The 22,843-nt window shown below is 46.3% G+C and overlaps 4 protein-coding genes across 12 annotated transcripts in view; 1 reads left to right on the top strand and 3 right to left on the bottom strand.

The window, feature by feature from the left end:
* Window positions 1-2,471, bottom strand: part of EPS15L1 (epidermal growth factor receptor pathway substrate 15 like 1) — a 32,269-nt gene extending 29,798 nt beyond the window's left edge. For all 4 annotated transcript variants that reach the window (XM_042887244.1, XM_042887243.1, XM_042887242.1 and 1 more), the window contains exon 1: window positions 2,419-2,471. In XM_042887244.1, the coding sequence (XP_042743178.1) occupies window positions 2,419-2,448 (30 nt within the window). In that variant the 5' untranslated portion in view covers window positions 2,449-2,471. The remainder of the gene's footprint in view (window positions 1-2,418) is intronic.
* Window positions 2,472-3,172: 701 nt separating this feature from the next.
* Window positions 3,173-7,042, bottom strand: CALR3 (calreticulin 3). 3 transcript variants are annotated; one of them, XM_042887271.1, is made up of 9 exons: window positions 6,796-7,041; window positions 6,525-6,626; window positions 6,178-6,381; window positions 5,656-5,750; window positions 5,260-5,469; window positions 5,022-5,135; window positions 4,792-4,935; window positions 3,898-3,990; window positions 3,173-3,790 (listed from the first exon to the last, which is right to left on the bottom strand). In XM_042887271.1, exons 1-9 carry the CDS (start codon window positions 6,923-6,925, stop codon window positions 3,623-3,625), a joined length of 1,260 nt encoding a protein of 419 aa, XP_042743205.1. In that variant the 5' UTR covers window positions 6,926-7,041; the 3' UTR covers window positions 3,173-3,622. The 3 variants fall into 3 exon arrangements, with proteins under 3 accessions (XP_042743205.1, XP_042743206.1, XP_042743207.1); XM_042887273.1 differs by having other exon boundaries at window positions 3,672-3,790; window positions 3,898-3,950; window positions 6,796-7,042; XM_042887272.1 differs by lacking the exon at window positions 5,022-5,135 and having other exon boundaries at window positions 6,796-7,042.
* Window positions 7,043-7,269: 227 nt separating this feature from the next.
* On the top strand, window positions 7,270-11,476 carry CUNH19orf44 (chromosome unknown C19orf44 homolog). The gene is made up of 8 exons (XM_042887282.1): window positions 7,270-7,323; window positions 7,474-8,058; window positions 8,314-8,671; window positions 9,147-9,220; window positions 9,419-9,887; window positions 10,385-10,480; window positions 10,601-10,767; window positions 10,842-11,476. The coding sequence occupies exons 1-8, from the start codon at window positions 7,306-7,308 to the stop codon at window positions 10,929-10,931; spliced, it is 1,857 nt and encodes a 618-aa protein (XP_042743216.1). The 5' UTR covers window positions 7,270-7,305; the 3' UTR covers window positions 10,932-11,476.
* Window positions 11,409-22,390, bottom strand: LOC122188733 (calcium homeostasis endoplasmic reticulum protein). 4 transcript variants are annotated; one of them, XM_042887279.1, is made up of 18 exons: window positions 22,314-22,390; window positions 22,057-22,230; window positions 21,517-21,698; window positions 20,842-20,979; window positions 20,475-20,626; window positions 20,021-20,132; window positions 19,572-19,661; window positions 19,240-19,474; window positions 18,912-19,090; window positions 18,111-18,507; window positions 16,201-16,439; window positions 15,302-15,435; window positions 14,939-15,025; window positions 14,494-14,643; window positions 14,247-14,360; window positions 13,972-14,066; window positions 13,277-13,462; window positions 11,409-12,520 (listed from the first exon to the last, which is right to left on the bottom strand). In XM_042887279.1, exons 1-18 carry the CDS (start codon window positions 22,336-22,338, stop codon window positions 12,483-12,485), a joined length of 2,727 nt encoding a protein of 908 aa, XP_042743213.1. In that variant the 5' UTR covers window positions 22,339-22,390; the 3' UTR covers window positions 11,409-12,482. The 4 variants fall into 4 exon arrangements, with proteins under 4 accessions (XP_042743213.1, XP_042743215.1, XP_042743212.1 ...); XM_042887281.1 differs by having other exon boundaries at window positions 11,409-12,109; window positions 14,247-14,363; XM_042887278.1 differs by having other exon boundaries at window positions 14,247-14,363.
* Between the last annotated feature and the right edge of the window lie 453 nt (window positions 22,391-22,843).

Raw genomic sequence — 22,843 nt, forward strand, 5'->3', positions numbered from 1 at the left:
CCAAGTGCTGCTGGAAGCACTTTATCACTCCACTCCCTACTTGCACTATTTTACAAAGATTAAGCTTTTCTGACCGATTTACCTAAATGACTGCATCTTTGTGATGAAGCAGACCAGACAAAATGGGCTCAAGTGACAAAAATAGCATAGCTGCATATCTACCCATCACACTACGCAGCACACGCTCACATCTCTACGTCCTTTAACACAGACCTGAGAAAAAGGCCGCAGTAAGCTGCTGCCATCAGAACAGTTACCAAACTAATTAGTTTAGCAGTATTAGTAAACTAATACTAAACCAGTTCCTAGCAGCCCTCTTTGCTGAGGTCGCATCAGGGCCACAAAGGGCACTGCATCAGATGAGCCATTTGCTTTGTGCCCTCCTGCTTCACAACTTTCTTCTGGCTGCTCTCATCACATCACACGGTGGATGAGAACAGGTACTTTGAAAGGGGAAAACCAACTGTCCCACAGAGATGAAAGCCAAAAGACAACAACTGCTGCCCCAGAAAGATTACCTTTGCCTTGACTCCACCTGCTGAGTACCCTGAGCTGCCTCAGAGGACAGATTGACAGCACTGTTCCAACATCCCTAATACAACTGTACATAACTTTCAAAGGTTGTAAGTCAAACACACCCAGCAGAGTGGAAAGACTAGAGATAAGGTGACCAAATATTCAAGATAATAAAGTTATCAAAGGTAAATCAAAACCAGTTTCCATTGTTACTTCACACGAGGAGTGATTTTAGGCGCTGGCTCTCAAACTTTGTGCACAGCCATCTTAGCCAAGGACAGCTGAGACTTGTTAAGCATTGTGCATGCTGCAGGCTAGACATCTGAATTTTCTTTCCTAAAAACAGAACGTCATAGAACAGGAAGAACACTGTAATTAAATTCATGTATTAAAACAAATATAGCTAAATGCTTTCACATGTCTCAGCTGCACATGTTGCTTGTGGCTCATAGCATGCTGCCATCAACATTCTTATATCTGAGCGAATGCACTGCAACACAATGGATGTGTAATCCCTCCTATTCCTTTTAATACCAGTTCTGGCATTTGTTATAACAAGCAGATATCTTTGCAGTAATCGTGAAATTGAGACCATTACCAGAGGAAGTTTATTCATTTCCAGCAAAATTCTGTTTCTGCCCTCAGCACAGCTTCCAATGAATTCATTGTAAAATAACGCCAGAATAGCAGATGTGTTCACAGAATATATTCACAAGGGCTCTTTTTTTCCTCAAGACAATGTACTATGTTATACAACAGAAAATACGATTGATAGCATCAGAATTCACACAATCTCCAGTAAAAGAAACACTCGATGCGTTTTTACCCGTGTACAACAACAAACCCTTTCAAATCCAGTGACCGTTTTACATACACGTTTGGCAACGCTTTGCTTCACTCGAAACCTGTCAACAATTTGCACACTTGTGGATGTACTGGATCTTTCTGAATGTCCACTTAATGACAAAATGTTAATCAGGAGCCTTCCTGCTACCCAAAATGCTAAGAAAGCAGCGCCCTCCCTTTATAAGGGACACGGCAAATTAGTGTTACCAAACATAAGGCAATTCTATCAAAAGGTAAGGTTTTGGTGTCACAAATGACAGACCTGCGTGTGTCAGGAGTTGGGCTGGTGACCCTCGGGGGTCCCTTCCAGCTCGGGATGTTCTACACTCCTAGAAAATTCACAACTAAGCGAAATAGCTACATTTGCATGACATGAATTATCAGCAGCGGTTGTTATGAATTCCTGCTTGGCCTAGCCGTGACACGAGGATGTTTTGTTCACGGGGCTCCTGTTTTCATTTGGAGAACATAAGAAAACCGAGCATCTTCACGTACAGCACAGACGTCGACCGCACCGCTCAGGCTGAAATTACTCGGGGGAAATTAAGCCAAAGAACTCTGTGACAGCAGCAGCAGCAGCACCGCCCCGCGATGTGCGGGCCGCACCTCGGCCAGCCCGCGGCTCCGGGTCCCGCTGCTGCGGAAAGCCCCGCGGCCCCGCGCCCACGGCGGCGCTGCTCGCGCACTGCGGTCGGTCCCGGCAGCCGAAGGAGACGTTAACGGCCGGAGCGCCGGCCGACGGAGCACCGCCGGCGGGCGGAGCGAAGCGGAGCGCGAGGAACGCGCGGCGCCCGGAGCCGCGCGGCCTGCAGGACGGAGCCCATCGTGCCGCCGCCCCGCCCCACCGCGTCCCTCCGCTGCCCCGGCCGCGGGCAAACGCCGGGCCCGCGTCCCAGCACCGACCCGGCCGCAGACGCGCCTCCCGCGGCGGGAGGACCCGCACCGTGCCGGGCCCGCTCCCCGCTCCCCCTTCCCCGAGCCGCGCCCGGCCGCCGGGCCCGGAAACCCTCCGCTCGCCTCAGCCTCAGCCTCAGCCGGGCGGGCCGGGCCGGTTACCTGCTGGCTGAGCAGGATGAGCGCCGCCATCTTCCTGCCGCCGATTCGGGCAGCGGCCGAGGCGGGGGGGGGGGGGGGCGGGGCGAGCGGCGGCGGTAGGCGGAGCGGGGCGGGCCGCGGGAGGGCGGAGGAAATGGCCGAGCGGAGCCGCCTCGGAGGCCGAGAGAAGCGGGCGGGAGTTGTCTGGGCCCTGGCCCCGGCCGGAGGAGAGCAGCCACGGGAGCCGTCGCAGCTTTACGCCGTGGGGTGACGGGCAAAGCGGGGCCGGGAGCGGAGCGCCGGGAAGCGAGGCGAGGCTCTGACGGAGCGCTGAGCTGCAGGAGCCGCGTCCGAGTTCACTTTCGATTGTGTTGCACAAAACCTCGTCGAAACAAAACTTCCACCCCATTAAGCTGCCTCGGGACTCCGATCAAACGTTCAGTGTGAAGAACAACGCTAACAGCTGGTGCCTGCGCTCACAGAGAGCAGGAAGCAGCCTGAATGAATGCAAGGTCACATGAAAACTACAGTAAGAGGGATTTGTTTAGCAAAAAGGTCAAGGATGACACCCTGCTGTTTTCCAGTAGCTGTCAAAGTTCTGCACCCCGAAGGGCCATTTAAGTTGTCTTAAAGGACAGAGGACAGGGATCAGTGCAGGAATTTGACCTCAGTTTGGTCACAGCGCCACAGCTGAGACAAGGCCTGCACCACTCCTTCCATTCCCTCCTTACTGCATAGAGATTGGGAGAGGTAATGAAAAGTGATGGGCTCAAAGTCTGGCTTCAGATTGAACCAAATTTATAGCATTACAAACAAGAGCGGAAAGGAAAAAGCTACGCATAGAAGATGTAATTACTAGAGAGGCTTGGCAAAGCTTATCTCTAGTTTGAAGTAGGTTGTGAGAATGCTTCACGTATCTGACATGCTGAAGCCTTTAATGAAACAAAGCTTATTTTGGTATCAGCATGAATTTACATTTCATATTAAATCATCAAAAAGTCTCAAAACATCAAAACAAAATGGGTATCTTAGCACAGCTAAAATATATTTAATAAAAGTTACCCTGTTTAGTAGCTAATTTAATAACTCTATTTTTCTAAAAAGTAACTGAAAGAGTTCACAAATTTAAGATTACCACTAAAAACATCCTGTTAATACAGCTTCAATGCAGACTTCAACAAAACATCAAAGTCCTTACAGAGCGATGTGAGCATCTTTCAAACGATTACAACTCCTCTTTCTCAACAGGACTCTTCATTATTCTATCTTTCTGAGATTCGCTTTTTCCCTCTCGTTTTTTCTTAAACCATTGCTCAAAGTTTTCTTCTTCCGTGACCCTTTGTCTGTGCTGCTCCTCTTCAGCCTGCCTTATGTTCATTTCCTTTTCAGGATCCTAATGTTAAGATTTCATTTTTGTGCACCAATAGAACATAGCTCAGATTAGACAGAACTCTTAACGTGGCAATAAGAACTGAGACTGATAAGAATTTCACACATTACCTTTGTTTCTCCCCACGTTTCATCTCCAAAGTCTTCTGCATAGTCCTCATCATCTGTTATCAAGAAATTGTCAAAAATTGTGCCAGCTCTCACCTTAGAGGGAGGAAAAATAATAACAGGATGCCTCTTTATTTTTCTTTACAGTTCTACTCTGTCTTTCAATGTCCTTGTATCGCATTCAGTAGGCAGTGAACACGTTAAGAACTCCACAAGCTTTTACAGAATTTGACGGAGAAACATCTATGTTTGGAAAGCTACTTTCAACATTCAAAACAACGTGTTTTAACTTTCTTTAGTGCTCTTAGGAGTGCCAAGTCTGATTGCTGGCTGGGCAGGAAAGCTGAGGAATTTCTCAGAGCGGCCTCCAGAGGGCAGATTTCGTCCCATTAATCTCAGCGACTCAGGAGTACCTGAGCTGCTGGAAGCCTCAAGTCAGGTCGAGCAAATTACAGTTTGCAACTCTTACACTGACTAGTTTGGACTTCTCCCTCACTTATCTGTAGAGGGTTATGAACCAACACATCTTAGAAACTTTGTCATCTTGTACATACATTTAAATAAAAGCAAGTAAAAAACACAGGTCATCTCCAGAGATCCCAAAAAAGCAGAATCTCAGAATTGTAGGGGCTGGAAGGACCTCCAGAGATCTTCTAGTCCAACCCTCTGCATAGCAGCCTCTGTGGACCAGGTTGTGCAGGTCAACAGATAACACTTATATTAAAGCATAAACAAATTGCCACATGCCACATTTACGAGATATGGTTTAGTGCTTGTGGTACTAATAGGAACGGGAGGGTGGTTGGACTAGATGATCTTGCAGGTCGTTTCCAACCTGGTGATTCTGTGATGCCCAGTGAAAACTAAGTCCTTTGTTCCCCTATAAAAGCAACTCACCTGCCAGATATCCAGTCCGATGGCGCCAATGTTTTCATAGCTGTAGATATTGCAGTCAGGTGAGTAATGCGGATTGTCGATCTGTGGATGGGGCCAAATGCCCCTATAGTCTGGGTTATCAATCTGCCTTGGCTTCCACTCTCCCTAGAACAAACCATGTATTCAGAATGCAGTTGGACAAAGAAGAGTTGAAGTGCCACAGCCAGCTAGAACTACAAGGTTATCTGTACTTTGTATAAAGGATTCTTGACCATAGGATAACTCCACTCTCCATGCACAGCATGATCCCAGTCTTCTGGCTTCTCATCACTAGTATCCATAATGTACTCAGGTTCATCCCAATCCTTTGAAGACATAGAAAGACTAACAAAATCAAAAACATGGGTAGTTCAATCCATAAAATGAATTCAGCAGGAATGAAATAATTCAATAATGCAAAATAACTACAGATTCAAACTGCTGAGTTACCTCAGGTTTGATGTCATTTGGATCATCGATGTGGGCTCGATCATCCCAATCACTGGGTTTCTTCACTGCTGGATCATTAATTTTCCTTGGTGGCAAGAAATCCAAATCGTCCTCTAAGTTGCCCAAAGCAGCCACTTCGTTATCAATTTTTACTTCATAAGTCTGGTCTGGCCTTATGATTAAAGTATACAGATGTGTATATCCATCAACCTGGGTTTTAAAGAAGGCAAATAAGATACTTTAAAAGCCTTAAGTACAGCTTATAGAAACTGCCTTGCATCAGGGTCACAATATATGCCTGCAATAGTGCGTTTTTTTCCTTCTTACATAGCCCTCTGACTGGTGATCCTAGAGTTTGATGGGAACTCGAGGTTTACTTTTGAAACCCGTGTTTACCTTACATCTGATCGGTTTCTTGATTGGATGAAGTTTATTCTTGTAATTTAAAATAACATGGACTTTCTTTGTCTCAGATCCACAAATATCTGGCCCTACAAAGAGATCATATGTTTTGTATCCTTAATTTCATTGCAGAAAAATGCAGGTTACTATCTATGGCATAGATTGAAGGATTATGTAAAAATTATGTAATCACATCAGATACCTAACGACAAACCTTGAGATACAAGCAAAGAATTTCACTAAGTTGCATACAAATACCCTTAAGGGCAGACAACAACCTCTGCTACATTGTTTCAGGTAAAGGCCTAAAATATTTGAACGCCCTTCAAGTCAGCTGAGAATTTAATGCATACTTTCAGAAATTTCAGGTATAGAACAGATAACTGCTTACAGCCACAATATTCCCATTAAAACAACTTTCTCCTGAATGTTTTTGTCATTTCCACAAATATCCTGCAGTAGCTGCACAACAGCAGTGGCAATGCTGTGCCAATGGAGAAGCAGTTACAGACTCACCAAACATGATGTAGTAAGGGGAAGCTCCACTCAGGTTCTTCTGATCCAAGTCCGAGGAAAAAATCTTTACATATCCCCCACCACAATCTATCTTCTGCTCATGTTTCACAGTATACTGAATGACCAGAGTCTTCCCTTTGTTACTAAATGGTTTAAATCGTGAGGAGATCGCATAAAACTTGGAGTTTTCACTTGTTTGTAGACCTATAAAGGTATTAAGATAATATTCAAACTTACATTTCCCTCAATTTTCTTAGAAAAAAGGCCTTTTCCCCTCCCCACACACGGTGGCTCTATGCAGGCTATCCTGAGAGGGCCCCACACTGCCTCCCCGTGCCCCCACATACCACTGTCTCTCACAGGATCCCCGTAGAACTTCCCAGCAGAGAGCTGAAACGTGCCGAGGTCTGGCCTGGACTCAGAGCTCACCCAGCGCTTCTGCCAACCACCTGCTGGGCCGGGACCGAGAGACAGAAGGAGCGTTACAGGGCAGGGCAGGGCAGGGCAGGGCAGGGCAGGGCTCGGCTCCTTCCCGCCCCCTCTCCCCTCAGAGCTCGCTCACCGCCCTTACTGCCAGCCACCTCATCACACCCTCACCCTCCCTCCCTTTCCCACAACCTCCGTCCAGAAACTGCTCCCGGAAATACACCGCAGTCCGGGCAGTCCCCAGCACAGCCCCAAGGAGCCCCAGCCGCAGCACGGCGCCGACTGCGTTGCTCCGCCGCCGCGCTCCGGGCACAGCCGCCATCGCTCTCACACAGCAACGGCTTCGCGCCTCCGGCCGGTCCTCCAAACTTCGCGCCTACGCCCATTCTATACTAGGCTCTGATTGGCTACGCATTCCCTGTCTTTTATAACTAACGTTCCGATTGGCTTAGAGTCCCCAAGGGAGATGCAAATTGCACGTCCCCGCACCGCGCGGTGCATGCTGGGACTTGTAGGCGGCGCTGACCGGCCGGCCGCAGCATGTCTCCTTGGGATTGGTTGATTACACCCAAGGGTAGCTGGGGGGGGCGGGGCTCTGTGTGCAGCCAATGAGCGGACGAGATGTTGGGGGGGGTCGCCGTTTCCAGGATACGGCCCGGAGCCTGGCGGATCTGCGGCTGCAAGAGCGCCGTCCGTCCTGAGATGGCCGTGCGTAGACAGGTGGGTGGAGAGCAGGTGAGGTGCCGTGCCGTGCCCCAGCGCCGGTACTTCGGCCACGTGTGCGGAACGGCAGGAGACCGCGGGCCCGGGCGGCTCTGAAGGTGCGGGCAAGCCGCAGGAGCGCCCTCACTTCGCGTCTTCTCCCGGCAGGGACGCGGCGCTGTTCCGCGCTGGGCAGCCGCCGCCGGCGGGCAATGCGGCCTCCTCCGCTCCTGCGCTGAGCTCCGAGAGGACGGCGCAGAGTTGCAGGGGCCGGTAAGAGTCCCGCCGGGCCGCGGCAGGTTCCTGAAGGCGCGGAGCGGCGAAGCGCCCGGAGCCACGAGCGCTCAGCTCAGCGCTTCTCACGCGAGATCGAATTCAGTTCTGAGGAAAGCGGCGCAGCTGCAAAGCAAAATCCTGAGTCGGAAAAAGCGGCTGGAATTGCAGAGCGCTGAGTTGGGCCGGAAGCCTCTGGGTGAAGATTCCTCATCTGCTTCCAGTCTTGAGCGCCGCGCAAGAGGCAAGAAATACTTGAAGGGCTGCGCTGAAGTTGGTCAGAACGTGGCTGCCAGCGGGAGCTGCTCTGAGGAAGAGGAAAGCGCCCAAAGCCCCACAAGAAACGTTGCAGTTACACAACAGCTTGGTTTGGGCGGTGCTGAGAGGGAAATGAGAAAAGTCACGGAGAGCTCTTTGGAGTTTTCCTGTGGAAGGGAGAACCAAAGGTGTGTTACAGCTGATTCCAGGTGGGGTGGAAAGGTAAATACAAACTTCAGTGTGTTATGTATTTTTGTTTACACTTTGATGGTGGTATTTTCACTTATCATGTTGCTTTCTATTTACTAACACCAGAAACAATTTTTAACGTCTTTGCAGATTGCTCATGATACGCATTGGCATGGTTTCACACTATGAAATGACTGGGATTCACCCATTATGGTCTGTTTTTGTTCTTAGTGATCTACATACAGTAATGAGGAAATGCATAAATCTCTTTTTTGTGTTCTTTGAAAGAGTAAGAATCCAGTTTCACCAGGAGCGCCTCCTCCATCCCAGAAGGAAATTCCACTGACAGAGGTACCCAAAGTACTTTCTCTTCACAGCAAAAACTCAGAGAAAATCGTTTTAAGTGGAAGTAATTTGTTAAGACCTCCACTGGCCAGCAGAAATCAGTCAGCACAACATAATCTGAGATCTCAATCACCATCTTCTTCCGTGAAAGACAATACTGTAAAAATTACTTTGCCCAGAAGAAGCAATGCCAAGCAAAGTCAATTGTCAGAGAGAAGTGATGGAAGTGAAATAAAATCATTAGATGAGTTATTTTCAAAAGCAGACGATGTGGAAGATTCAACTAGCATAAGCTCAAATGGTAAGCATTTCTAAGCATTATCTTGATAGACTTGGCTCAAATTGTACTCATTATTTACAAACCAGTGTGGGCAGATACTACCTTTGGAAATATTCAGTAGGCTATTTTTACATACGCTTTGGTTTTAGAAATGACATAGGTGTCTTTGTTACACATTTGTGTTTTTCTTGGCTTTTGATTTAATGAATTCAACTAAGGAGCTTCTCTGGATCACAGTTGTGACGTCAAAACAAGTCCAGCATTCAGACTCATGCTGATATATAAGTGGGACAGGACACTGTTGGGTGTGAGTGAAAACAAGCATAAATGCAGGAGGTTGAGAGCCTGTTGAGCTGCAGGCAGGTCTGCCTGCAGACAGGAGGAATCTTTAGAAGTAAATTCCTTCTTAATATTACGCTTTTTCTTTATGTCCTTCGTAGGAAGCATTCTGTGACTTTCCTGTGAGTTCTCATAACAGTTTGTCATTCAATTGCAGACTTCAGGCAGAATATCCTGAGCCTTGATGATTTGGCACCAAATACCAGCGGGATGGCAGAATTAAAGCAGCAAGTAAGTAGAAATTTCACACATCTTCCCATTCTGCCTTCATTTGATGAAGGGTGGAGGTTCTAAAATAAACACATCTGTTCTGCTGGAAAGCTCTCTGAGTTGGGCATGGCTCACTACTTGCAAAGATTAAGAATAATGGAGCCATATTTATGTTATATATTGCTGATTCTCTTAACATACAGCTCTTTTATTTTACAGGGGACAGACACTCAAATTAGTCAAGAAACAAATAGAAATCCAAAAAAGGACACATTCCTAGGGGAAAAGGATCCAACTTTTTCTAAAACAAGTGCAGAAATTGGTGCAGCTGATGCTTCTGAAAGGGATACTGAAAACGTGACTGAAGCTGAAATCCCTGAGCATTTAGGAGAAGTTTCTGCATGTTTTTCTAGACACAGACAGGATTATCCTGATCATGATGACAGAACTGTTAATTCAGAATATTCTGAAGACTTTGAACCATCTCCACCTACAACAGACAGGGAAACTGTAACAAAAATGTCAGAGGAACGTTCTGAGAGTTACACGTATTCTGGAAAAGACCCATCTTCTTCAGCATCGTCCCCTTTACTTACCAGAGAGAGGCACAAACAGGCACACAGAGTAGCTGTAAAGGAAACTGCAGCTCAGACAGTGGATTTTCCATTCACCTATTGCTGGCCAAGGAGTAAGTTCATGTTTACATCAAGATGCCACGCTCTTCAATCTTGAGATTGTTCATATTTTACATGCTGACCTGATCAGTTTCCCCTGGCTGACATGCTGTGGTTAAAATGCTTCTACTGGCACATTGATAGCTGTAAGCAAGCTGTGACCTTCATTTCTGAGGGGTAGCTTGTTTCCTACTCCTCTTTGAAGGGAAAAACTAAGAAAGATGCTTTTTGCCATAGACAGGAGAAAATGGGACCTCACTGAGAACAGTGGCTTCCTTCAAGTATGAGAACCTTTAGTGTCCAAGGTTAGAAAATACAGCTTCCACAATGGCAGTGGGTGAACGTGAAAGTAAAGGGAGGAGGGTACAGACTTATTCAGCATTATTTTGGCTGATTGAATTCCCTGTTGGGTTTAGAGCTGTTCTAAGGAAGCCAATGCCCTAAAGCTGAAACTGAATTCTAGTATTGAGTTGTCACCCTCCAACCCCAGTAATTCTTGTTGTCTGCCCAGCAAACAGCTCTGCACTGCTTGGTCTGCCTGTTGGAAACAGCTACGTGGATCCGGTGCCTATTGCCAGTCATGTCATCAGCATGGATGCAGTGGAAGGTACTGAAAGACTTCTCTGAATGCTGTTTGATTGTTTGATGCATGGAGTCACTGCCTGACTCGCTATTAATGCTTGCCATGACTGCGATGTTACTGAAATACACACTTTGCTCTTTGCAGCCTTGACAGCATACAGTCCCTCAGTTCTTGTTTTAAATGCCATGTTAAAACAGCACTTGATGTTGACCCAGCAATTTGTGGAGAACATTCAGCACCTTCGCTTGTCCCTTGTGGAGTCTTTAGAGAACGAGAAGTTCCACTATCATACGCTGGAAGAGGCTAAAGAGGTATTTATGATAGAGGTATTACATGCTATGAGGTATTTCTCTACACAAATAAACTGTGTGTTAACTTTCTGCAGTACATCAAGAGTCACAAATCCCCACCTTTAACGATTGAACAAGCATTTGAAGAAATCCAGGAAGCGGAAGAGATGCTGCCACCATCATGAATGTTGAAACATTCCTTTACAGATCTCAAGTCAGAACAAGAAACCCTGTCAGGCTGCACAGATAAAAAGTTGCAAACCATGTACCAGCTGCTCTGTTTCTTGTAATGCATCTTTTGTTTTCCTGCTTGTTTGTATTTTTTTACTACTGTTCATGGTGCAGGGATTGATGAGAGCTATGAGTCAGCACGGTTAGCAAAGAAGAAAACCAAAATAGCTCTTATCTGAAAGGACTGGGGTAAGTTCTGTGTGTTTATCACATAGATCAGCTGCTCTTTTATCATAATAAAAGTGGAAGTCTATACCCGAGCATCAAGGACTATGATGACAGCAGGAAAATACCGTCCTGTTAGAGCTTCATTGAAGCATCTTACCAGATTACTACAAAACCCAACATAGGCAGAGTTACAGTAAATTCAGTACAGGGAAACTTACAGCCTAATACTGAAATCCATTTACCGTGAAATACGAAGCACTGTGTTGTTTTTTATTAAAAAAGGTGTTTATTGGAAGGCAAAACAATAAAATTCACAAGTTGGTAACATACAGGTGTTGTATGCTGATTCACAGACAGTTACAGTTTCACAACTACAGTAGATCTAGAACAAACTGATAGTTCACCATATTAACTGCATGGTTTTAAGAGGGTTTCCGCTATACAAACAAGTTACTCTGGGAGGTGGTTACCACCACGCAGACCTGGGGAGTGGAAGTGCAGTGTCAGGGCCCAACGCCTTCAGCTGGTGTCTCTGGGAACGGTTACAAAACTTTATTCTCGTTCACGTTAAAGGAACTTTCCAAGAACATTTCACTGTTAGAAACTTGCAGAACAGAGAAAGTTGATTCTCTTCTATTGAGCTAATTAGCTTTTATTAAAGGGTATATACAAAAATATAAAAAGCTTAAAGAATGTCTTCCGTTACAAAGCATTGAACATCCCTCAGAGCGCTTGAAAAGCTAGAACGTTTAACCCTCGTGTTCTGAACAGAGTTGTGATTGCAGCAGCTGGTGTGTAGGGGTGTTAAGTTGTATGGTAGGTTCTAACAAGCTTGCACAGTGCTCATAGGTCACCTGTACTGGAACTAGATGCTTCATTCCCCATTTAGACATTAGGATACACTGCTCAGCATCAGTCTGACTTGATCCCAAGGCAGCACCCCTCCACTTCAAATAGAATTAACCTTTTGAGAGAAATAAACATACATTATGGAACTAGAGACATAGAACCGTATCAGAAAACGTCTGTATTCCACAGGCATGAGTTACAACCCTGGACCAGGGGAGCTCAATGGGGTTTAACTGGTATCAGAGTGCTGGCTAACTAGAGAATTTTGCAAAATAAAATGGAAATCCTTAAGTGTGCTAGACATGTCAGAGGAACAATTGGCCTTTTTAACCATTGCTAAATCACAATTGCTGAATTACATGTCATAGCTTTCCATTTTCCACCATATTTTAAAAGTAATTCATTTGTCACTTCCTCCAGACTCTCATCCGCATTTATACAAGTTTAATGTTTTGTAGAAGATGCAAGACATCTTTCTTCAGAGAGTCTTATTCAGGTGGTGGAGGGTCTTGCGTTTCACGCTTCACTGAAACAATAGGGAAAAGAGCACTTACACATTTCAGACAGCTTAGGTAACTGCAGAATGCTTCATGGAATGAGGGCTCTACTAATAACAATTTGAATTCATTTTATTATGCAGATCGACTGCAGTCGTAGGCAGAAGTGACTTTTCATCTGGCATGCCAATTATTTTCCTTCTAATCACTGCTAAGTGTAGTTCTACACAGCACAGACTGCAAAAATTCGTTTGGGTAACTGTTTTCATCTCCTAAGAAGCGCCTCCATTTTTTCTGCACCCTACCTGAAACTGCACTACAGTGAATTTATTACCAGTTCTGGGGTTGACAGAACACAGCACTCAGTGCAGGAGCTGGGCAGGGCCAAACAGTGAGCGTGGGCCAGCTTCCCTCCAACACCCTTCCTGCTCTGGCAGCCATCCATCCATGGCATGGCCCCCTCTACTACTTTTGGGACCAGTCTTCTCGTTGTTTAAAGGATAACATCTGAAGACAGAGACTACTGGTATTACAGGCAGGATGTGGCTTACACAGAACATGATAATTAATGAAGGCTTCAGAAATTAGAATACAGCGCAATCCCGAGAAGTAGAAGACATAGGGTCAATCACAGTGTTCACTTACCTGTTGTTTCTTCTCTTCATTACGTTAGAAAGAATTAAGAGTTAACTTGTTTTTGAGTTTATATTCTACAGTAAAACTCCTTGAACAAAACAAAACCACAAACACGAGCAGTTTTTAATTGCTTAGCAACATTTACTTACATTCATCCCTAGCCTTCATGCGTGCGATAAATGAGTAACTTTTATTTCTTCTGTAGTTTTCGTAAGGGTCATCCAATGCAACTCCCACTCCTTTGTATTGATCCCATTTGTCTCGAATATCTCCTCCTTTGATTGGGTCCTGAATTCCTTGTTCCTTGGCTCCCAATCCACCAGACCCACTCCATCCTGCAGAAGGTACAAACATTGCAGCTTGTAACCATTACAGCACTAGAATTCTCAACAGACATTCTGGAAATAACTACAGGAACTGCCAGTTCAACGTGGTAGGACAGCAACGGTCTGAAACAACATAGGAACTGTCCCCTCTACTTAAAAAGCAGGGATTCTGGGAGCTGAAATGCATCAGCTCAATCCCTAAAAACATTTTAGGAGGACAAGCACAAGGCCAATCTGTCCTGTCGGTCCTGCTGATGCTGATCTGTGCTATACGGAGATGAAAGATGCCAGGTAGTTAAATTCTATTTCATGCTAAACTCACATCCTTCTCTCATCCATATCCCTCTCAGAACAGCAATCACCACCGTTTCATGTTCTGTGTATTACATCTCTGAATATCCTTATTCTGACCTTAGAATACCAAGGTGCTGAAAGGGACAATATTTAGAAACGTGCAAAGATGAACTGTGCCTCATTTTGTTTGCTGGTTTATGTCAGATTCGAGAACAGCACCTTACCCATTTTCACAAGCATCTGATGGCCTTTATTTTCTTCTCCAAGTCTTGATTCTGGGATGGGAGGTCCAGAACTGGAACCTAAGCCAGCAGAAGAACTAAGGAAATACAAAGATGAAACTAAGAACAAGCAATAGCTGTTCGGATCCAGTGCAAAGTCATTTACGTTCCATTAAACATTAACACTCGCTATAACCTCACCCCCTCTACTGAGATATTCTTTTACAAAGCTGTAAACTTTCGGAGGCAAAAAGAGAAACCAACAAACAAGAGCTTACGGAGGGGTGGGGCTGCGAGACCGGGAGCGGCGCCGCCTGCCTGGGGAGTAAGACTTGGACCTCGACCGTGACCGCGATCGCGAGCGGCTGTGAGAAGAGCGGGACCTGCTCCGGCTTCTGGAAAGAGACAGCGCACCGTCAGACGCACGGGGCAGCAGAGCAACGTGCAGGGCTCCACGCTCAGCCCTGCAGGTTGTTCCCCCACCTCCACCTCTGAGCTCCTGAGATTCACCTCACCGCACTCTACCTGGACTGAGAGCGTGAATAGGAGCGGGAGCGAGAGCAGGAGCGAGAGCGGGACCTCGAGTAGGAGCCAGATGATTTTGAAGATCGTGAGTTGGAGCGGGAGGAGGAGCGACCGCGGCTTTTAGAGCGACTGCGAGACCGAGAAGGGCCACTGCACAGACAGAAGCAGAAAAACTCCTGTGAAACTCCTTGGAGATGCTTGAGAAATGCAGATGTGCTTTTGGCCGAACTGAAATCACACACTCACAGCGTTTCAGCAAACAAGCCCAACAAAACTTGAGTGTGAAAAAAATACTTTCTACAGATTAGAGAGAATTTCCAGCAAGTTAAAACTCAGTTAATTCCAGCAACACACTGTGAACTGCTCCCCTGCACCACTGCAAGGCAGTCCTAGCACCTTCCAAATGAACAGCACGCATCAGAAGGCAGCATTCAAGGTCTCTCACCTATTTCTCTTCTCCTGACCTTTCCTCCGCCTTGCTCTCATTTTAGCTCTGAAGAATTCATACAGCCCGTTCTGCTCCCAGCCTTCACTGCAATAAATCAATCACACATAGAACAGACGCCTGTAAAACTCAATCACCATCAACAGAGGATTTCTGCTCAATGTGGTAGGGAACAAAGAGCCTGGGCACCGAGGTCTTGCGCATCTCAGTGTAAGATCAAACGGTTTAACACATAACAAGAGCACTGGTTCTTAGCATTAGAAGAACCAAGACATGGGTGAAGGAAGAGAGAGCCACTTCTTGGTTTGAGACAGCTCCTTAGGGCATTTTCCTTACCACATTGTTAGCTATACCTACTCTTACCTGTTTCTAGGCCTGTCATGAGATGGTGGACTATAAAATGCCTCAACCGCAGCCAGTAGTCTCTCACTGGGGGGCATTGGGGGTGGAAGACGTATATCTTTAGGATCTAAAGGTTTATACTCATGATCTTCAAGCTGCCGGAAACAAAACAAATTACATTCTTGTCATGTGTCATGGGGTGGCCAATCCGAAGAGATTAATATAGATTTAACCTTGTAGGGACCTCACAGTTCACTACTGGATAAAAATGCTCCAGTAACAAGGATTCTGCAGATGACCCAATGCTTTCTTGTGCTATCACCACCATTTTGATTCTTATGAGATAAGCCAGCAACTACAGGTACTGGGACATTAACTGGATCACCAGGTAGATAAAATGCAGGTGTTATCTATCCAGCTCTGTGATAATAGTGCCTGGATTGGAAACCTGGTAAAAACTGGTGCATGCTGAGAGTAACAGAAAGTTAAAATGGAATAGGCCTGTTTGTTCATCTCAAGCACAGAATGCATAAATGTAATTATCCCCCAAGATGCTGACACAGATACATATCCTGTTCCGTACCACTCTTTGTTTGTGTGCACAACATTAGTGTCACAAAACATCTATGCAAGAAAGAAGTCCAAATAGCAAAACCAGTGTACAGCAGCCCCACCAGAACCACGGGTTCCCTCTGCCTATATGAAAATCAGTGGAGGTAACGTTTTCAAAACCACATCAGTCTTTCATGTATACAGGCTTCACTGGCTTTTGCTGGGACAAACACCTGGAATTCTCAGCATTTACACAACCCTTCCCGTCTGCTGGATGGAGAGATGCGAAACCATGAATGTCCACATTAAACTGCCCACAGTGCTGACTAGGGATTTCAATCGAGTCTGGGCCCATCCCAAGCACTTACTTTTACAAGCGGGGCCATCAGTCCAGCAGGAAGATCGAAGTAGGGAACATTTGGCACCAGGCTGGGATCATCGTGGTTCATGTGAGGGGGGCCTTGTCGCCGCATGTGAGGAGGCTGCCCGTTAAATCCATGTGGGGGAGGCCCAAAATCAGGGTGCTGTGGCCCCCCCCAGGGAGGATGCTCGCTGATTCCAGGATGAGGCAACCTGTGCCCAGGGTGGTGATGAGGAGGTCCGATTTCTGCACAGAGTGGGAGGGTTAAAACATTTTACTTAGCTGTAGAGAAACAAAGGCAATCAGAAGTGCACTGCAGTTAGTGCATTGATCCTAAAAACAACCTTGGCACCCTGGAGTCCTGCCGATCAAGAAAAGCAACAGGACAGAAGAACTAGAGGCTGGCTACAGGCCTGTGGCCATGAAAGTCATGCAGCACATCTCCCACTCTAGCTATAGCAAATACCCCGAACACACCTGGTTATTAACTGTAAGCCATCCTTTACCGTAGAACATACAGCAGTCAGAAAGTCCAAGAAAGATGCTTAAGAACAAAAGGTTTCAGATGCAGCAATGCAGATACTGATGGCATCTATCTCTGGAGCCTAACTACACAACTGTGGCTTAGCAGCAATCTAAACAGACCTGTGATGTGTACATATGTTGACTTAGCGTAGACTGTAAAGAAAGAAATACAGCAGGAATCAACTCACATGCGTAGGCAACAAGAAAATACTTTGTTTAAAGAGGTGTTTCAAGAAGAGTAGAGATAATATCCTGTTAAAATAGAGAAATGAGAGATATCCATCCAATCACTGACAGACAAACCACTGTCATGAATGCCACCATATTCTGCCAAACTCATTGCATGGAGGAAAATGGGAGACTGAAAAATCAACACCTGCAGAGGGAGCAGGAATTTTTCCAGGAAAAGTCTCTACAGCCATCATTACTGCAACTCTCTTCAGCCTGTGCTATTTGACTCGTCTTTACCAGACTTAGAACACAATGTGTAGTCACTGCTTCAGCCCTTCCCTAATTTTAGCCATCTGTTTCAGTAGATCCCCTCCTCCAACAACTTTGCATAACAGAACAAATGTTCTGGTCTCCAATACAATCCAAAAGCGTTTTTTATTGAAATAAAAGCTTCAATCGTCCTTCCTCAGACACGAAAAGCTGTTCTCACAACTCACTTCCACATCTCTTAAAAAGACACAACAAAAGAACGCTCAAGATTCCAAATATATCATTCTCTGGGTTTCAGCCTTCTTTGGCCTTGCAGAACTCAGAACCTCTTAAGCTTAGAATAGCAACTCCTACAGCGCCATTTCAAGCTACAAAAAGCAAAAAACAAAACCAATTACGTTGCCATTTCTAACACAACCCGCTGCACAGAACCACAGGGATCCTTAGACTCTAAGTTGACAATGATTATATCCCAGAATAATCGTAACTTCTCAATATGAAATAGAAACTAAATCAAAGAAGACTTCCAGACTTCATTCCTCTGACTTTCTGCAGCAGTGCAGGAGCCAGCTGAGGAGCCCTCACCTACAGCCTGATGTGCAGGAAAATGCTGATTTTCACTTCTGTGCTACTTTAAAAATGAAATAAATGATTGCAAAAGAAATGCTCAAACAGCTGCTGTCTTGAGCCTGGACAATGGTTTCCGGTTATCTGTATCCATTAGGGAGGAAAGAAAGGATGACTCAAAAAAGTAAGGAAGCATCCAACTCCGTAAGTATTTCCTGAGCCACTTCGGAGCAGCTTCCCAAACCCACAAACTCAGTGTTCCTCAGGAAAACCTGAGCAATTCATTGAGTAAGCTGTCACCCCAGCTGTCACCCAGAAGCACTCAAGTTTGTAAAGGTAATCAGTATTGCAGTGTAAGAAAACCTGGCCTGCTACACACTTTACCTTGAGGAAAATCCCCCTGGGGGTAATCAAAACGATGAGGATAAGGAGGCCTTTCAAAGGGATGGCGAGGTGGAAAATCATCCTGCATGAAGCGAGGTGGAAAGCGGTTGAAATTATGCGGATGCGGGGGCTGGTTGAATTGGGGATGTTGCTGATGTGGAGGAAATGGGCCTCTGAAGTGAGGTGGCCGCTGCATTCGAAATGGAGGTTCCCTCTGACCCCCACCCCATGGAGGCTGTTCATGCTGGTTGTTCCACGGTGCTTCAAACTGGTTGTTCCAAGAAGGATCAGGCTGGTTGTTCCAAGGTGTCTCTCGCTGGTTGTTCCAGCCTTGATCTCTTTGTTCATTCCACATTCCTTCATGGTTGTTATTCCATGGAGGACAGTGAGGTGGTCCCTAGTGGGAAAAGTAAGGAAGGAGCCTGGTCATTAGGACACAAAAATAAATGCAGCAAAGGCAATCTACCTTTTAAATAAGTGCCGCCTGTAGGCAATAGACACAGGTGAAACAAGTTCTGAACCACCACAGCTTCAGAGAAAAGACCAAACTGATCAGCACACACAGTGCTGCATTCAGGGGAGTACTTCTTGTTCTGCTCGTTCATAGGGAAAGCATTGTAGAAAAACCATGAAACACAGGCTACACCTTGCCTTTAACTGCCCCAAACAAGAAAGTTTTGTAGTCCAACCTGGATTCATGACGTTCCAAGATTTTCAACACACTTCCTATACCAAGGCAGTCTTCTGCCTTTCTGAATTTCCCCCTCCCTTTACCTATTGTTTCAGAACAGTGTTTGATACCTGTTGTTGACCCCACGGTGCAACAGGATGAGGCTGGTCAAACCACGGGGGTTTATTTGGAGGAATCTGATCATGAGACCCAGGGCCACGTGGTCCACCAGAGGCAGGATCCTGCACCCCAGACCCTGTTGTGTCATACTCTGAAGAACCAGCTAGAGGCAGCTGCGATTTACCATCATCTGAAACAAATTGGAAACAGTTGGAGGCACCCAAAGCTACGTGCAGTTACGAAAACACAAAAGACTCCATCTGAACTTTGCTGGATACATGAACACAGTGCAGACATCTACCCACCGAGTTCTGCACAGGTCTCAGAACAGCTCAGTACCTGCTTGTGTAACTGGAGCAGATGGTGGAGCTGAGGCTGGCGCTGTTGTGGGCGCTTGAGGAGGGGGAGTTGATTTCACCTCATTCTCCAGTGGTGGCATTTGTATTTGTTGCTGCTGCTGCTGCGTTAAGCTGTTTACAAACTCCTCGTGTTGAGTTTTCAGGTTCTGTATCTGCTGTTGGAAGGCAACCTGCACAGGCTGCACTACAGTCGCATATTCAGTGATCAAATTTGCCTGATGAGAAATTATGAACAAAGTTTGTGCTGGACCTAAAAAAGTTTGTTTTCAAAATGTGTACATAAATAAGAAAAGTGTTACGTTTGTTTCTAACCTGGTACTGGCCAAGTCCAAGAGCTGGGCTCTGCAGCTGCTGAATAATTGACTCATCAAAGTACCCATTTTTCTCCCACAGTTGAAGAAGCTGCACAAATTCAAGAGTGAGAGGTGTTCAGAATGATTAACAATTAAAAAAAAAAAAAAAAAAGTGCCTCATCTTTTTCTTTATGTTTCCAGTTTTGTAAAATTTATGATTTTCAAGTTGTATTTGGAGCCACTGAAGACTCGGACACACTCATCCTTACAGCAGCTTCTACATAAATTGCAAGGACTTTCAGGTTCTTGTTCAAATTAAGGTTTAAACTCAAAGCACATCCTGTGATAGGCTTTGTGAAGACAACCAGACTAGAAAACTCTCAGCAGTCTTCTTTCATCCTTTGAGAATTTGCTTAGCATTAACCTAGCAAAGCAAAGCATGAAGTTAAACCAACACCAGGCACTCACTCTGGCAATTTTCTGTTGCTTATCTTCCTCCACGGCTAAAAAGCTGGTACAATAGATAGGAACAACCACCTTCTGTAAAGCAGCCAGAAGATCTCTTGCTTGCTTCCGTTGGCTTCAAAAAAAGAAAGGGAAGATAAGAGTTATTGCCTTCCACCACAGCAGGAAAACCCCATAATTCAGTTCCTCCCCACTCTACCAAAAATAGTGGATACACAGAAATAAAGAAGTCCCTCCTCGTCATTTTTACTGTACAGCCTTCTATGAGATAAAAACATACAAAGTAGGTAAAAGCTGAATGCCACTATTGTAACAGCAGCTCTTCGCATCAGCTATGGGCTAAAAATAAAAACTACATTAAAAATAAAAGGTGAAGAGTCATACTGAGAACACAATAAGCAGAGATTTCACCACATTAATCTAAACCTGAAGCTGAAAAACACAATCTAATCCTTACCAGTGATGCAATACATCATTGATTAAGTAGATGAGATGCAGCCGAAGCTCAAAGTGAGCTCCTTCAGCTGTTATGCGATTTCGCAGGTGCCCAGCCATCAGCTCACAGTGTGCAGGAGATTTTGCATTACTGAACATCCAGTTCTTGCCAGCCTTAGAAAAGAAGATTTTAAATATTTTAAGTCAGTCTAACACATTCACATCATAAGGATTTCCTACAACTCTGAAATAACTGCCAGAGAGGAAACGTTCCAGTAATTTTCTTGCCTACCAACAGTAATTAAGCTGCTGCTTTCTATACAGTCAGAAAATTCCAACTGTACTTAACCCATAACATCACCAAGTAACTCCAGACTCAGATCACTTACTGAGATCGCATCTTTGGTGCATGTGTCAATTATTGGCTGCAACAAGTTGTCAAATTCATTCATATCTAACTGAGTTTCCTCCAAAACTTTCTGCATTTGTTGCTCTATTGCAAGGGCTACTGCTGAAGTGACTTGTTCCTGAAAAAAAAAAAAAAATTAATAGAATTACATTGCATCCAATGCTCTTTTAGAGAACTGAATTGCTGTATGCCAGTCCTCATAGCCTCTTAACCAAAAGCAGCTGTCCCAAACAGCAAGTGGACTACACATAAATGATTCAATGGCTACAAAATCATTAGTTCAAATACACAGTGCCGTCCCACCCGCAATCAGAATCTGCCTTCAGGTACTACAGGATGGAATTTCTTGCAGTTCCCAGCATCCTGCAGCATTAAGTGAAGATTAAAGCAGTCACAATTTATTCCACTCAGCAAATCAGCAGGCCTTTCCATATAGTAAATAAATTAATCAAGGATCAATCTTACTAAGGCATCAGGTAATCTGCTCTAAGCAGATGAAAGCAACCACAACAGAACAAAAATAAGTAAAATAACGTCCCATGCTCACCAACGCACCGCCTCACCACCACCGATCAGAAGCAAGCCTTCCTCTCTCCTTTCACTCCAGTTTCTTACAGCCCAAGATAAGCCAGCCAAGTGCTTATTTTACACCAACCTGTCTCATAGCAAGGAGCTGCTGCTCCTGCTGCTGCAGGTTCCACTGACTCTGCTGGATGAGTTCCTCCACAGAAGGAGTGCCCTGCGGAGCAGGGATAGGAGCAGCAGGTGGGAGGGATGGCTGTGGCAGCGGCTGGATCTGTGGAGGAGCCTCAATGTCTTGACTTTGCTTGCACAACACTATGAGACAAAGTGAGCTCTTAAAGTATCTGTAAACGAAATCCACACTGGTTCCAAAATAGACCTTCCCTCTTTACGCAACGATTTAATACCAAATGACCACATGACCATGGCACTGGAGAGCAGCCCCGATGGAAGAGATCTGGGGGTCGTAGCTGACCGCAAGTTGGACACTGCCAGGAGCCGCTGGCCAGACCAGGGCGTCCTGCAGGAGCCGAGCTGCAGCTCACAGCCAGCACAGCCCACCAACCCGCAACCCGCTGCCCACGCCCGGGGGCGGCAGAGCGGCGAACCAGAGGGAGGGGGGGGGGGGGAAGGCCGCAACGGCCGCGCGGGAAGGGAGCAGAGCCCCACTCACGCTGCTGCTGCTCCAGGGCCAGCTTGTACTTGTAGTAGCCGTAGAAGTCGCCCCCGAAGAGGAAGGAGAATTTGGGGTTCTCCTTCTGCTTCTCCATCGTCATCTTCTCGAACTCGGGCCCGTTCCGCGCCACGAACTGCGCCAGTTTGTCGATGACATTCCGCAGCTCCTGGTCTGTGAGGAGGCAGCTCCGTCAGATCGCGTCGGCCCCGCCGCCCCTCCGCCCGCTCCCGCCCGCCCCCCTTGGCTGCGCTCACCGTCGGGCGGCAACGGCATCTCCATGGCCGCGGGACAACGGGGCGCCGCCGCTAGGCCGCAGCGGCCGGAAGTGCCGCGAGACGCCCGGAGACACGCGCAACCGCGCTTTACGGCCGCATCTCCATGGAGACGGCCGCGGCGCGGCACCAGTACGGCCGCTCGACCCCTCCCCCTTCTGATCCCGCACGCAGTGGGCGGGAACGTGACGGGGCCCGGCCGGAGGCGGGAAGCCGTGAGAGGCGGGGCCTCCCGAGCGGGCGGGGCGGCCGAGGAGCCGCCGCTCGCTTGAGCACAGAGCCAATAGAAACCGACAGTTAATTGCACTATAAAGGGGCATTTAAGTAATACTTTTTAAGTACGATACTTGAACACTGATACTTTCCAAGTGACTTCATTTCTTTATGCAGTTAAAATCAGATTGGTTCTACACCTGATACTCCTCAGAGCGGCGTTAGTAAGAACTCGAGCATCCTACGCGATGACGGACGGATCGGCTTTGCCGCCCGGCAGGAGGTGCGAGGCGCGGCGG

The sequence above is a fragment of the Lagopus leucura genome, unplaced genomic scaffold, assembly GCF_019238085.1.
Source record: "Lagopus leucura isolate 7727_CA_CO unplaced genomic scaffold, USGS_WTPT01 Super-Scaffold_100076, whole genome shotgun sequence".
Taxonomy (NCBI): domain Eukaryota; kingdom Metazoa; phylum Chordata; class Aves; order Galliformes; family Phasianidae; genus Lagopus; species Lagopus leucura.

Excerpts from the sequence above, each read along its gene's own strand:
- LOC122188733 (XM_042887278.1), bottom strand. The coding sequence starts at position 22,338 with ATGGAGATGCCGTTGCCGCCCGACG. Across the intron at positions 19,091-19,239 it reads TGCTCCAGTTACACAAGCAG|ATGATGGTAAATCGCAGCTG; the intron begins GTACTGAGCTGT and ends AATTTGTTTCAG. Across the intron at positions 14,364-14,493 it reads TATTCACGCTCTCAGTCCAG|AAGCCGGAGCAGGTCCCGCT; the intron begins GTAGAGTGCGGT and ends GTCTCTTTCCAG.
- CALR3 (XM_042887271.1), bottom strand. The coding sequence starts at position 6,925 with ATGGCGGCTGTGCCCGGAGCGCGGCGGCGGAGCAACGCAGTCGGCGCC. Across the intron at positions 5,136-5,259 it reads CAAATGACATCAAACCTGAG|GATTGGGATGAACCTGAGTA; the intron begins GTAACTCAGCAG and ends ATGTCTTCAAAG. Across the intron at positions 3,991-4,791 it reads TCGGACTGGATATCTGGCAG|GTGAGAGCTGGCACAATTTT; the intron begins GTGAGTTGCTTT and ends CCTCCCTCTAAG.
- CUNH19orf44 (XM_042887282.1), top strand. Across the intron at positions 8,059-8,313 it reads ATTCCAGGTGGGGTGGAAAG|AGTAAGAATCCAGTTTCACC; the intron begins GTAAATACAAAC and ends GTTCTTTGAAAG. Across the intron at positions 10,481-10,600 it reads CAGCATGGATGCAGTGGAAG|CCTTGACAGCATACAGTCCC; the intron begins GTACTGAAAGAC and ends TGCTCTTTGCAG.